This window comes from Chiloscyllium punctatum, chromosome 48 (assembly GCF_047496795.1).
Source record: "Chiloscyllium punctatum isolate Juve2018m chromosome 48, sChiPun1.3, whole genome shotgun sequence".
NCBI lineage: Eukaryota > Metazoa > Chordata > Chondrichthyes > Orectolobiformes > Hemiscylliidae > Chiloscyllium > Chiloscyllium punctatum.
Genome location: NC_092786.1, coordinates 53,770,758 through 53,785,034, shown reverse-complemented (window position 1 = coordinate 53,785,034; position 14,277 = coordinate 53,770,758). Strand labels below are relative to the sequence as shown.

The 14,277-nt window shown below is 44.2% G+C and overlaps 1 protein-coding gene across 2 annotated transcripts in view; it reads right to left on the bottom strand.

Annotated features, from left to right (window-relative positions):
- The window catches only part of itga11a (integrin, alpha 11a), a 197,126-nt gene that overhangs the window by 141,927 nt on the left and 40,922 nt on the right, over nt 1-14,277 (bottom strand). For both annotated transcript variants that reach the window (XM_072565257.1, XM_072565258.1), the window contains exons 3-4: nt 2,619-2,728; nt 492-583 (exon numbers count right to left, since the gene is read on the bottom strand). In XM_072565257.1, the coding sequence (XP_072421358.1) occupies nt 492-583; nt 2,619-2,728 (202 nt within the window). The remainder of the gene's footprint in view (nt 1-491; nt 584-2,618; nt 2,729-14,277) is intronic.

The following is a 14,277-nucleotide window of genomic DNA, read 5'->3' as shown; positions in this document are numbered from 1 at the left end:
CCTCAGAGGGTAATGGTCTTCACGTTCCTACCGAGAGAGTTTATCACCAAGTCCAGGCTGCCCCTGAAGTACAGTGTTGAGGTGCTGGTTCACTGAGGCAGGAGGTGTTGTACCCTATTTATTCTCACAGATGGATGTAAAAGATGCGAATTCGAAACAGAGCAGAGAGAGTTCGCCCTGGTCAGTATTTATCCCTGAATCAATACCCCTGCAAGTGGATTGATTGGGATGAAGGAGCAAGTTACTGCAGAAGCTGGAATCTATACTGAAACCAAAAGGTGCCAGAGATCACAGCAGATCAGGCAGGAGTGGACCTCATCGTCGCAAGTGGGAACTTGCTGTGCGGAAAGTGATAGCCATGTTTTCTACATAATAAATAGTGAGTACACTGCAATGTTACTTGTTGGAACAATCTGTGTATAAGGAAGCTATGATGTAAGTGATAACAAGTCTTTAATAACAAGTAAAGAAAAATGGCATCTATCACTTACCACGAAGGAATGGTCCTTGGCATTGCTGGTTAAAGTCATTCCAAGCTGCATGTTGTCTTTATGCTCTGATACAAAAGGCATGGATACTCTTCCTTGTGTGAATGAATGGACATTAGATTAGATAAGGCTGCAACCACCTGTGTTTATCATCAAATTTATCTGACTCCTCGTCTTATTTTAATTCCAATTTTCTTCACCCAGAGGTAAGATTAGATCCTAATATTGCTTGGAATATAATCTAAATATTAATTTAACTATTTATTTTGATTTGATTCATTGTTGACATATGCACCGAAGTACAGTGAAAAGCTTTGTTTTGCGAGCAGTACAGGCAGAACTTCGGGTGCTTAGACAAAGTGAGGCATACAAGGTTACGGCTGCACAGGAGGTTCACAAAGCAAGGTCACCATTAGATTTGAAATTAGAGAGGTCCATTCAGCAGACCAATAAATAGCAGGGAATAAGCTGTTCTTGAAACTTTAGTTCGTGTGTTCAAGCTTCTGTATTTGCTGCCTGATTGAAGAGGATGGAAGAGGGTATTACTGGGATGGGAGGGGTTTATGATGAGTCGGTAGGCTTGCCGTGGCAATCAGAAGTGCAAATAGAGTCATGGATGGGAGGTTGGCTTAATAGAAGTTTAATTATTTTCAAACAAAGTAATAGTAGCTTTCAAAAATCACATTGATTTACTATCATTGTGTCATTATATTTGTGGGAAAATATCTATCACACATGTTTGTGTTCAACAAACATACTTTTTTTCCCAATGTGATCAATATGAACAGTAGCTCATTCGAGTGACCATTCGTTGCTGTGTAAGTGACACTGCTGGCAGGGTAACTGACTGTGGAAGGCCTCACCATGTACACATTGTGCAGTGGGGAAGTGAAAGGGTGATGATAATCCAAATTTCTGACTTGGGTCTTGGCTCACTCAGACCAATTCCCAGAGGTAATCAGCAGGGAGAGGGAATCATTAGGGTTCATAATGTACTTTCCCTTGGTTACACTGGGGATACCGTCTCACATTACCAGAGCTAAGAGTGAGCATGCTGTGCTTTTAAAATATGTGCTCGGAGATGTGGCTCTAGCCATGCAGAGACCCACAGAACCCATGACCAGTGACATGGAATTTCCTGGGTGGGCAACCTTACTCATCATTACTGATGGTGATGACTTTTAACGTTTGGGAGAAGATTTGTAGCTCGGGTGCTCGTTGTTGTGGTTCTGTTCGCCGAGCTGGGAATTTGTGTTGCAGACGTTTCGTCCCCTGTCTCGGTGACATCCTCAGTGCTTGGGAGCCTCCTGTGAAGCGCTTCTGTGATCTTTCCTCCGGCATTTGTAGTGGTTTGAATCTGTCGCTTCCGGTTGTCAGTTCCAGCTGTCCGTTGCAGTGGTCGGTATATTGGGTCCAGGTCGATGTGCTTATTGATTGAATCTGTGGATGAGTGCCATGCCTCTAGGAATTCCCTGGCTGTTCTCTGCTTGGCTTGTCCTATAATAGTAGTGTTGTCCCAGTCGAACTCATGTTGCTTGTCATCTGCTTGTGTGGCTACTAAGGATAGCTGGTCGTGTTGTTTCGTGGCTAGTTGGTGTAGCCACAAACTAGCCATGAAACGACACGACCAACACCAACAAGCCACGAAACGACACGACCAGCTATCCTTAGTAGCCACACAAGCAGATGACAAGCAACATGAGTTCGACTGGGACAACACTACTATTATAGGACAAGCCAAACAGAGAACAGCCAGGGAATTCCTAGAAGCATGGCACTCATCCACAGATTCAATCAATAAGCACATCGACCTGGACCCAATATACCGTCCACTGCAGCGGACAGCTGGAACTGACAACCGGAAGCGGCAGATTCAAACCATTACAAATGCCGGAGGAAACATCACAGAAGTGCTTCACAGGAGGCTCCCAAGCACTGAGAATGTCACCTAGACAGGGGACGAAACGTCTGCAACACAAATTCCCAGCTCGGCGAACAGAACCTCAACAATGACTTTTAACGCCTGAGAACAGACATCTACCTGTCTTGTGTAGCCCAGTAATCAGTGGGATATATTTTCCAATATAATCGGACACTTTACAATCAATGACACAGCGAAGAATACAATACCCAGGTTCAGCTTCCCGCATCCATAGCTGGTCTGGTTTTTCACTGGGCACCGGTAAACATCCCCAGTCCTTCTCTTCCCGACACCAGCCCATGGGGCACCAACTAGAAGCCTGTTATAGAGCAGGAGAGAAACAAATTATGAAATCCTGGAATTGTGGGAAAAGGCTGCATCGAATTCTTTCTATCGCTGACAGGGCTTGCATTTATTGCCCGTCTGTAATTGCCCCCGAGGGCAGTTAAGAGTTAACCACATGGCTGTGGGTCCGGAGTCACATGTAGGCCAGGCTGGGTATGGATGGCAGATTTCCTGCGAACCATATAGGATTATCCTCAGATATTAGCAGTGGTTTTTCTTGGTCACCATTAGATTTGGAATTTTTAGGTTTTTTATTGAATTCAAATTACATAGCAGTGTTCAAACCTGGATGACTAGGGGGAGGTAGGTAATACAGATGCTGGAGATTAGAGTGGTGCTGGAAAAATACAGCAGGTCAGGCAGCATCCGAGGAGCAGGAAAATCGATGTTTCGGGCAAAAACCCTTCATCAGGAATCCTTTCAGCACCACTCTAATCTTGACCAGATGAATAGTCTAGCAATAATATTACTGGGCTATTGCCTCCTCTTTTCAAAGGGGGAGATCGTTCAGCCCAACTGATACATGCCATTCCACATGAGCCTCCTACTAGCCCTTTCTCACCTGACTCTCTCAGAATTTCTTTCTAGCCTGTTCCTATTCAAATGATTATCGGGATTCCCTTGAAAGACATCTCTGCTATTTGTCTCAAACAGACTTTGTTTTCTAGTGCTTGCCACATTCTAATCAACTCCGGGAGGAGGGGGCGGGGGGAATATCTTCCTGATTTTCATGATGGAACACAAAGTGAGGGAGGAGGATACTCGTGCAGATAAGGTCTGGAATTTGGGGAGGGAGTCCAGCGTGGGACAGGGAGAGTGAAGCAGGGAAGCTAAGACAATACACATTATATAGCTACAGTTTCCCTTTAATTAGGGAAATATCTTCTTATCTTCTAAACCAGACTGAGGCTAATCAGCAGTTCAAAAAAACCTTAAATCCCAAAACTTTTGGGAACAGATTAGACCACAACTTGAATTTTTCACAAAAGTCTGGATGAACAGTTTTCCCATTAGAGTAGCTCTGTTAGGCCTCGCATCTTAGGAATAGTTTGTGCTTGGCCTCAGAAACTAACTCCGAAGCTGAAAGATATATTTCCAAAGAAGATATTGGACTTCATCATCTCAGCTGTGTAAATACACAGCAACCCAAAGGAAATAATTCGGAGCATTAGAATGCTAACAGAAACCTTTTATTTCACAAAAATAGAAATAACCAAAAAATTCTCAATGTGTGTCTTCTGACTGCGTAGCCCCCCCACTGTGTGTGTTGGTTTCTGTTTTCCAACTTGCTCAACCGTCCAGTGGTATCTGCTATTTTCCGCAATGTTGACTTTGAATAATGTCTGACCTGGGCTCTGGAATAGTTTTCCACGGTCAGCATTCTTTCGTCCAACCTGAGAAAATCATTCCTCCTGGGCCAGTGTGAATTCAGGTCTGGAATCAGTAGAATGCAGAGGATCAAAAGAGATTCCTGGGGTCTGTGTGACTGGTCCCAGATCTGAAATCCTCCCCTCTCTGGCCCCTTTGTGAACTTGCCAATATTTGTCTTGACTCGACGGCTTCCTTGCTCTCCACATCCACTATAATGAGGAATCCACTGCTAAAGGTGAGGTGTTTACAATCATGAATTGGTAGTGCACATACAGAGAAACACCCTCCCATAGCCTGAAGTGCCTCTTGTAGATAGTACACACTGCTGCTACTGAGCGTCAGTGCTAGAGGGATTGAATGTTTGTGGATGTGGTGCCAATTGAGTAGCCTGCTTTGTCTTGGATGGTGTCAAGCTTCTCGAGTGTTGTTGATAAGCAGAGGACACTGATGTAAGGTTCTAGGCAATTAATCAAAGATCTAACACAAGGAAAAAGTGCTTTATACCATGAGTTGTTAAGATTTGAGAGAATTGGACCAATGCTTACAAGGAGAAAAGAATTGCTGTATAAGAACAGGGAAGAGGGACTAACTGGATTGCTTTTTAAAGGAGCTAGTACAACTTATTGGGTCAATTGAAATCCTTTTGTGTTTCTATGGTACCTTTGTTATGATCTGAGTTTTTGATAATATTGGACAAGCCAGATTCCTGACTGAAACCTGGCACTCGATCATAGGCTTATTTTTGCGGTTGGTTACCATGGTGATGAGTCATGAACATATTCACACGAGGCTGAAATGATTCTTTTAGCACAAAAACATAAGTGAGCCACACAAAACAGAAAATAACAAAGCTGTCTGTATATAACCCGGCCCAGTTTGGAGACTTTGCTGACTAACTTGACCTTCTGCTCGGCTGAAAAGTGCTCCTGAACTGCTTTTTATTCACCCATGGGATATTCCCAGTTGTCTTTGAGAAAGCGGTGGTGAGCTGCCTTCTCAAACCACTGCAGTCCATGTGCTGTAGGTAAACCCATGCTGCCCTTAGGGAGGGGATTCCAGGATTTCAACCCAGTGACACTGAAGGAACAGCATCTCTTTCCAAGGAAAGATAATGAACGGCTTGGAGGAGAACTGGCAGAGGATGGTGCTCCCATGTATCTGCTGTCCTTGTCCTTCTAGGTGGATGTGATTGTGAGTTTGGAAGGGGCTGTCTAAGGATCTTCGGTGGATTTCTACAGTGCTTCTTGTAGATAGTGCACACTGCTGATACTGAGCATCAGTGGTGAAGGGATTGAATGCTTGTGGTACCAATCGAGCAGCCTGCTTTGTCCTGGATGGTGTCAAGCTTCTTGAGTGTTATTGGAGTGCACCCATCCAGGCAAGTGGGCAGTATTCCATCATTGTCCTGACTTGTGCCTTGTAGATAGTGGAAAATTCTCTTAAAACTGTGTCCCTTGGTTACTGACTACCCTGCTTGTGGAGACAGTTTCTATTTAGTTGATGAAAATCTTTCATATCTCATCATCCCCAAGCATGTCGAATAACTTCACACATTTGGAATTTATTGGCGTATAATGGCTTCTGTTATAGAGACAAATGCTCTGCTTTGCAAGGAAAAGACTCAACACAGCAATAAATTCCAACAAAGCAATAAAATTAATGAGCACTTAATCTGTCTTCTGATTTGTTTGTTGAGTGATAAATGTTGACCAGCACAGTGGGCCAACGCTGGGTCTGCATTCAAATAGCACCATGGAATATTTAAGGCCCACCTGATAAGGAGCTGTGGGACCTTGGTTTAAAATATATCTGCAGCTCTCTCACATTCCTTTCACTCCCCTCTGGAATGTCTGTTTAGTTTATCTGATCGAGTCCGGATGTGGAACAAAATTCACAACCGTCACAAATGTGTGAAGTTATTCAGAGTCAAGAGAATTTTCACTTCAGCTCCTGAATTCAGCTAAAGGACTGCAACTCCTTGGTTTCTAAGTACAGTAAGATATAGTATCTTGCATAGTTTTAAGCATAACGTGCTGCCCTGCTAATAATTAAAGTAGTACAGCTGATGTTCTCTATTCACAAGTATAAAAATGAATCTTGTTCTTTTTGTATCATTATGACACATTGACGACACAGCAATGAGCACAGCTTCACTCTGACTGGGGATTGATTTATCTCGGTGATGGTGCCTCGGGGTTTCTGTATCTTATTGGGACAGAGACATGTCCAGGGAGTGCTCTTCCTTTCATGTTGAAGGCAAGGCTAAAACAACAGTCGCAGCAAAATGCCACATCCATTTCTGCAGAGGTTAGCCCCACGATATTACCAAGTGGCTCTGTCGAATCTTAATGGATTTTTATGCCAAGTGTCCCCTGCTTTGTGCTGTGCCCCCCACTACTCAGAGATGAACTGGAAACCCAAATAAGAAACGATGAGTCGGCACTTTTTGCCCCATCAATCTGGGCTGGATGCCACATCCCAGAGGTGAGAGCTTTGCATCTTACCCATCCAGACCTGCTCCAGGGTTGGCTTCAATTTCCCACATCAATGGTGTGTGCTTTCAACAGGGGTTTGAGACCTTTCAAACAACCCCTTGCACACCCTGAAGAACTGCTGCTGTAGAAACACCGTCACACCAAGAAAAGTCAGAGTAATATTGTTGTGAAACAATCTAACACCTTCTGACCCCTTTTTCATACCTTTACCAACCCTGAACAGCCCGCTTGTCAGCAATATCTTGGGGGAAATAAAGCAACATATTAAATACTGGTACATGAGAACTTTGCTGATTTGTCTTTCCCAGATTTTTAAAAAAATTATTCCTTTCTAGGATGTGGGTTTTCCTAGCTGGGCATGCATTTATTCCCCACCGTAATTTCCCTAGGGAAGTTGTGGTGAGCTGTTTTCTTCGGCCCCTACAGTCCTTGTGGTGGACGTAGACACGGTGTCGTTAGGGAGAGAGTTCCAGGATTTGGACCCAGTGATAATGAAGGAAAAATGTATGTGTACATCGCTGGTGGGAATGCTTACAATAAAGCTCCTGTAATTGCTTTTTCCTCACATAACGACTGTCTGAGAATTTGGTAAAGAATGGCAGCCAAACCAGTAAAGCTCAGTGCATTCAGGATGCAACAAGTAAACAGAAGCGAAGCTGTTCTGGCCTCGCTGAAGCTTCTCCGTGTCTGACCTTCCTTTATCAGTCACGTAAATTCAATCGCAAGTTGGAACTTGGCAGCGTGTGGAGGAATCTTCTTTAGATAAGCGCAGTAGAAATTTAAATATGATCGTCTAACATGAAGAAATTCCTCTGTGTCCATATGAAAAGGAGCCTTTTCCCCAATGTCAATAAATTCAAATCATGATGAAGGGCTTTCGCCCGAAACATCGATTTTACTGCTCCTCGGATGCTGCCTGAACTGCTGTGCTTTTCCAGCACCACTAATCCAGAACAGACATCCCTCAATCAACATTATTAAAGACAAGGTAAAAACAATGACTGCAGATGCTGAAAACCAAATACTGGATTAGTGGTGCTGGAAGAGCACAGCAGTTCCCTTCACCACCGCTCCCTCACCACCAGACGCCTGGAGGAAGAACGCCTCATCTTCCGCCTCGGAACACTTCAACCCCAGGGCATCAATGTGGACTTCAACAGCTTCCTCATTTCCCCTTCCCCCACCTCATCCTAGTTTCAAATTTCCAGCTCAGTTACTGTCTCCTTGACTTGTCCGGACTTGTCCTACCTGCCTATCTTCTTTTCCACCTATCCACTCCACTCTCTCCTCCTTGACCTATCACCTTCATCTCCTCCCCCATTCACCCATTGTACTCTATGCTACTCTCTCCCCACCCCCACCCTCCTCTAGCTTATCTCTCCACGCTTCAGGCTCACTGCCTTTATTCCTGATGAAGGGCTTTTGCCCGAAACGTCGATTTCGCTGCTCGTTGGATGCTGCCTGAACTGCTGTGCTCTTCCAGCACCACTAATCCAGTATTATTAAAGACAAGGAGAGTCAATGTTTCAGGCTTAGGCTGAAGGGCTTATGCCCGAAACGTTGTCTCTCCTACTCCTCGGATGCTGCCTGATTGGCTGTGCTTTTCCGGTGCCTCATTCTTCAACACTGATCTCCAGCGTCTGCAGCCTTCACTTTCTCCTGATCATTATCTCTTCATTCTCACATTGTTCTTTGTTGGGAGCTTGCTGTGTGCAAGTTGGCTGCTTCTTTACCCATTGGAGTAGCTAAACTTCAGAGAAGTACTTAATTTAGCTGCAAAATGCTTTCAAACATTATAAAAATTCTATAAAAATATACGCAATCTCTTCCAATACCAGAGAATATGGGAAGAAAATATGTTGTAGGATGACATTGTTTTAGCTTGAGGAGGAACAAAAGAAAGTTTCAGAAGAGAAATGTGTACAGTCATATCATTGACGATACAAGGCTGGAGAGCGAGTCTAGTGAGAGAGTTCCGCAGCAGGTAGAGGGCTCCTTTTGTATGTTATTGAAGAGCACATAGTTAGTGCTTGAAGAAAATAAGGGAAGGATGACACGTGAAGAGAAATAGTTCTGCAAAAGGACTCTAAAACATTTCTATGTCATGTTACGTGATGGAATAAAAACACCAAAAAAAGCTTGCTGTTATTCTGCTAATTAGTATATAAACCCGGTTCAGCATTGATAAACAGTTGTGCATTATCATTTGTAAACATAATTTACATGACAGCATTTCTGTATTGCTTCGAGAAGGGTTTAAATAGCATACAACAGTAATGACACAAACTGATTGGGCAGTGTGTACTCACCAAGGAAACAAAACCTCAAAGTTGTTCAAGGACAAACAATTTTTACAATAAACTGGAGCCACATGTTGAACATTCCCAGGCTGACCTCTTTTCCGAAGCCACATTTTGTAGATTGCTGCATGAGCAGGGAGACCTCAAGCTGACGTGGAAGGAGACGGTGAACTGGGCTGAAAACACCACTGAGCTCAGGATAGTCGTGCCCTTTAACCTTTGCCAGTGTCTCAGGTTATTGGTGTGGGCTCTTCACTTCGGTGCTTCTATTAAAACTTACCCAACTAACAAAATAAATAAAACTAATCAAGTAAGAGCTAAATACAACGGATGCCAAAGACCTGAAATAAATATTAGAGAAACTCTGTAGGTCTTGTGAGAGAATCAAAGTTAAAGTTTCTCAGAACAATTTTGAAGCAGAGTTAATGGACACAAAGCTTGCTGCTTTCTCTAGCAGTTTGTGACTTTGTACTAACAGGGAGAAGTAGAAAATAGGAGCATCATCCGGCCATTTTTCATAGAATCCTGACAGTGTGGAAGCAGTCCTTTGACCCATTGAGTCCACAGCAACTCCCTAAAGAGCATCCTACCCAGACCCACTGTATCTCTGTAACCCTGCATTCCCCATAAATTCCACCTAACCTACAACGTCCCTGGAGACTATGGGTAATTTGCCTAACCTGCACATCTTTGGACTGTGGGAGGAAGCCAAAGCACCCGGAGAAAACCTATGTAGACACGGGTTGGGGAAGAATGTGCAAACTCCACTGTCGCCTGAGAGTAGGATCAAACCTGGGTCCCTGGTGCTGTGAGGCGGCAGTGCTAACCACTGAGCCACCGTGCCATCCCACTTGATTCTTTAAACATGTTCTATATTCAACATGAACATGGTTGATCATCCAGCTCGGTTCTCTGTCCCACCTTTCTCCATACCTTTTCATCCCTTTAGTCCTAAGAATTATATCTTCTTAATTCCTTCTTGAAAACATTCAATCTTTTGGTCTCAACTGCTTTCTATGACAGAGAATTCCATGGGTTCACCACTCTCTGGGTGAAGACATTTCTCATCTCAATCCTAAAAAGCCTAATGTGCGTCCCTAAACACCCTTTCTGCATTGAGCCTGTCGGCTCCTGTTAAAATTTTATAGATTTAAACGAGATCCCCTCATCCTTCTAAACTCCAGTGAATATAATCCTAAATGATCCAATCTCTCTTTGTGCATCAGTCCTGCCATCGCAGGAATCAGTCTGGGAAAGCTTTGTTGCACTCCCTCCATCTCCAGAACATCCTTCCTCAGGTAGGGAGATCAAAACTACACCCAATATTCCAGGTGGGGTCCCACTAAGGCTCTGAACAACAGAATTATTACAGGTAGGGTGAAATCATTCAGCCCATAACTTCTGCCCCCAGCTCTCTGTCGAGTGTTATGACAGTGCTATGCTCTTGCCTTGTCTCCAAACCCTGGCACGTAGTTTCTAATACCCCCTTGAATGCCTCAATTGAACCTGCCCCCAGCACGCTTCCAGGCTGTGCACTGTATTCCCACACCGCTCGTTGGTGTGAAATTTTCTCATGGCGCGTCTGCTATGTTTGCACATCGCTTTAAAACTGGGCCCTCCCCTTCCTGAGAGGGAATGGCCCTCATTGGCCAGAAGCTGCTGCAGGGCGGCGAATCATGTGACTGTCTGCCTTCCTCCATGGGCAAGTTGATGGCTGCCATGCAGAGCCAGGCCCAGCACCCTCACTGCCCACTAAAGCAGTTCACACATCTATCCTCCGTCGCCCCACCCAGGATTGAAGACATGGTGCCAGAGTGACAGGGCAACTGGTGCTGCGTCCCACAGGGTAGTGCCAATGCTCTGTGGAGGGAGGTCTGTGCAGACAGCCTGATGCGAGAGGAACAAGTTGTAGGCAGGACAATGAGTGCTGCTGTCACCTTCAGCCCTTTTCATACAACATCATTATTCTTGCAAGGTCTCTGTGTCTAAAGGGGAAGGTGTGAATGAACTTCTCAGTGATGTGGGGCATAGTGAAGTACAACACAAAGAGGACTAATGCAAGACACCCAGGGAATAGGGACTCGCAGCTCTCTGTCCCATATAGGGGATGGATCTGCATGTAACGTTCTTTCCCTCTAAAAGCCCTGACAGGGGTGGGTGCTGCAGTCTCCTCCCTTACAGGTTAAATATATAACATAGAACAGAACAGCACAGTATAGGCTCTTTGGCCCTCGACGTTGTGCCAGCCTTTTATCCTACTCTAAGATCAGACTAACCTATATACCCTTCATTGTCCTATCTTCCACGTGCCTACCCAAGAGTCACTTAAATGTCCCTAATGTATCTGACTATACTACCACCGCTGGCAGTGCATTCCACGCACCCATCACTGACAAAGTGCCCTGACAAAGTACCACGGGCAGAGACAAACCTGAAGAGTATTTCAGCCTGAGCTGTTGGTGTTAATCTGATCCACATTCTAGACATTGACCCAATTAGTTCCCAACTTTCCAAGATGAATGCAAAATTAGAGTCACCACAATCCAGCAGATATTAGGGCTACTCTCTCATTAGCAAGAGATGACGGTGGCTCAGCACACCCCAGGAAAGGGGAGACATTGAGAAGAAGAGTCCTTAACAGTAACCTCAGCTAGTACAAAAATTGAACCTACACTATTTGCATTACTTAGTATTAGCAAACCAGATGTTCAGCTAACCAAACCCAACAGCACAGAAACAGGTCTTTTGGCTCAATTAGTTTAGGTCTATACTCCACCCTTTACTTTAAAGTTGCATCATTAAGAATGCCATATCTTTCCACAAATGGAGCTCCCAGACATCTTTTTGTCTAATTGTTACTATTGCTCACTCTGCTGTGAAGAATCCTCCCTTTGGGATTTGAGCAGAAGTCCTGGCCATACATTCTGATGCAGCTCTGAGCAAAGTGTTATCTGTCAGAGGCTCCATCCTTCATTAGAGTTTAAAAGGAGGCACTGTCTAGCTGTTCAGGTGAATATTAAGTATCCCAGAACACTGCAAAGAACTCCTCTCCGGTATCCTGACCAACAATCCTCCCTCAAACACTATCTACAAAACCAGCCAGCTTTGTCACATATCTGATTGCTGTTTACAGAATAATGCCCAGACAAAATGGCTAAAACATTTGTTTAAAAAACAATTCCTGCACTTCAGCTTAATCCAACATAAGGAGTGTAGGACTACAAATCTACCATAATCACTCCTTTAATGTGAAGGTTTTTTGAGCTGTTTCTGAGAGATATGGCATTGTAGAAATGGTAATCTTTCTCTCAAATTTGATCCTTATTGAAATAATCCTCATTAGGCAGACTGTTTACGAGCAATGACAGCATGATCTTTCTTTTGAAGCTGCAAGACAATTGCACATTTCAAACTAATTTTATATAAACATATTGCAAGCATCAGTTATCATTCCCAGAATGGACTATCATGCGGTTTTCTCTCTATGTCTGGACAACAGAGAATTGGCTCCATTGCAGATTTCCTTTCTCTCAAGTACAGTGCACAATCCCCTCATCAATACCTCATAGTGTCCGATAAGACATGATCCAGAGGGCCAGTGGATCAGTGAAGAACAAGGGTTTTATTCTTTCAAGGGGTGGTCTACATCTGCCCTCCAAGCATCGGTGCCAAAAAATGACCCAGAGGGACTCATCGGTCAGCCCATTGCTATTTGAGGTGGTACTGGTGTTTGGGGTGGGAGAGATTGGTTGTTATCCTCCAGTAAGTTGATATATCATTTTGTTTAACAACAGAAACCTAGAGCTGGAACGTCATTTATTGGTTGTCAATCACATTGGATCATCTTGAGGATACAAAATCCTGTTCACAACAGTTACAGGCTCACTTACAAATGCACAGCCCAGCCAATGCTTGCAATGCTTGAAAAGAGGACCACGAGGTGTGTTGTGACAGGAATGGAAGAGGTTGGCTCACAGATGCTATGACTTTACACCCCCTCACTTCTTTGTAACCCTCACCATGATAGAGAACGGGGACAGTGTTTGTGAAGAGTTGTCATCAAGCTGAAGTGTTCGTTCTGTTTCTCTTCACATATGCTGCCTGATGTTTTTTTAAAAAATCATTCTCGGACTGTGGGTGTTGGTGGCTGAATCAGGCTTCATTGTCCATCACAAAATGCTCTGTGCTGCCTTTTTGAACGTCTGCAGTTCAGGGGGTGTAGAGATGCCCGCAGTGCTGCCAGGAATGGACTCCCAGGATTTTGACCCAGTGACAGCGAAGGAATGCCAAAAATAGAAATTGCTGGAAAAAACTCAGCAGGTCTGGCAGCATCTGTGGAGAGAAATCAGAGTTAACGTTTCAGATCAAGTGACCCTTCCTCAGAAGGAATACCAATACATCTGCTTTGGAGGGAACTTGCAAGGGGATGGTGTTCCCTTGTCTTTTCACATGTAGAGGATGTAGCTTTGAAAAATGATGTTGAAGGAGCCTTGGTGAATTACTGCAATTCAATATGTAGCTGGTACACTGGTGCTGCAGCTGAGCATCAGTGATGGAAGGATTAAATGTTGAAGGTGGTCCCAATCAAGCAGGCTAATTTGTCCTGAATGGTGTTGAACTTCTTGAGTGTTACTGTGTCTGCAAGGTTCCAGACAAGGAAAGGGATTCTATCACACCTCTAGCCTGTGCCTTATGGATGATGGACAGGTTTTGGGGAGTCAGAAAATGAGTAGCCAGTACAGTAACAATACTTATAGTCAGTATTTGTATGGCTGGTCCAGTTCAGTTTCTGGTCAATGGTAACCCCTATATTATTGTTAGTGGGAGGGCTCAGTGATGGTAATGCCCTTGTAAGTCAAAGGGAGATGGTTAGGTTCTCTCTTGGTCAATGCCTAGCACTTATGTGGTACAAATGTTACTTGTTGCTTATCAGTCCAAGCCTAGTTGCGGTTTAGGTGTTGTGCAGGAACATGAGTTGCTTCAGTATCCGAGTCATCACAATTGATGCCAAACATGGTGAAGTCATCAACGAACAGCTTCATTTCTGACCTTCTGTTGGAGGGAAGGCCATTGATGAAGCAGCTGAAGATGGTCGGGCCTAGGACACTCCCCTGAGGAACCCCTGCAGAGATGTCCTGGCGCTGAGATGACTCACCTCCAGCAACCATCACCATCTTCCCTCTGTGTCAGGTATGACTCCAACCATTGGAAGGCTTCCTTCCTGATTGCCATTGAATCCAGTTTTGCTCAGAGCCTTGATGCCACCTTGATGTCAGAGGCACTCACTCTCCTGCTGAATATTTTCAGAATTTACTGTTCTTATTTCAGATTTCCAGCATCTGCAATATCTTGCTTTT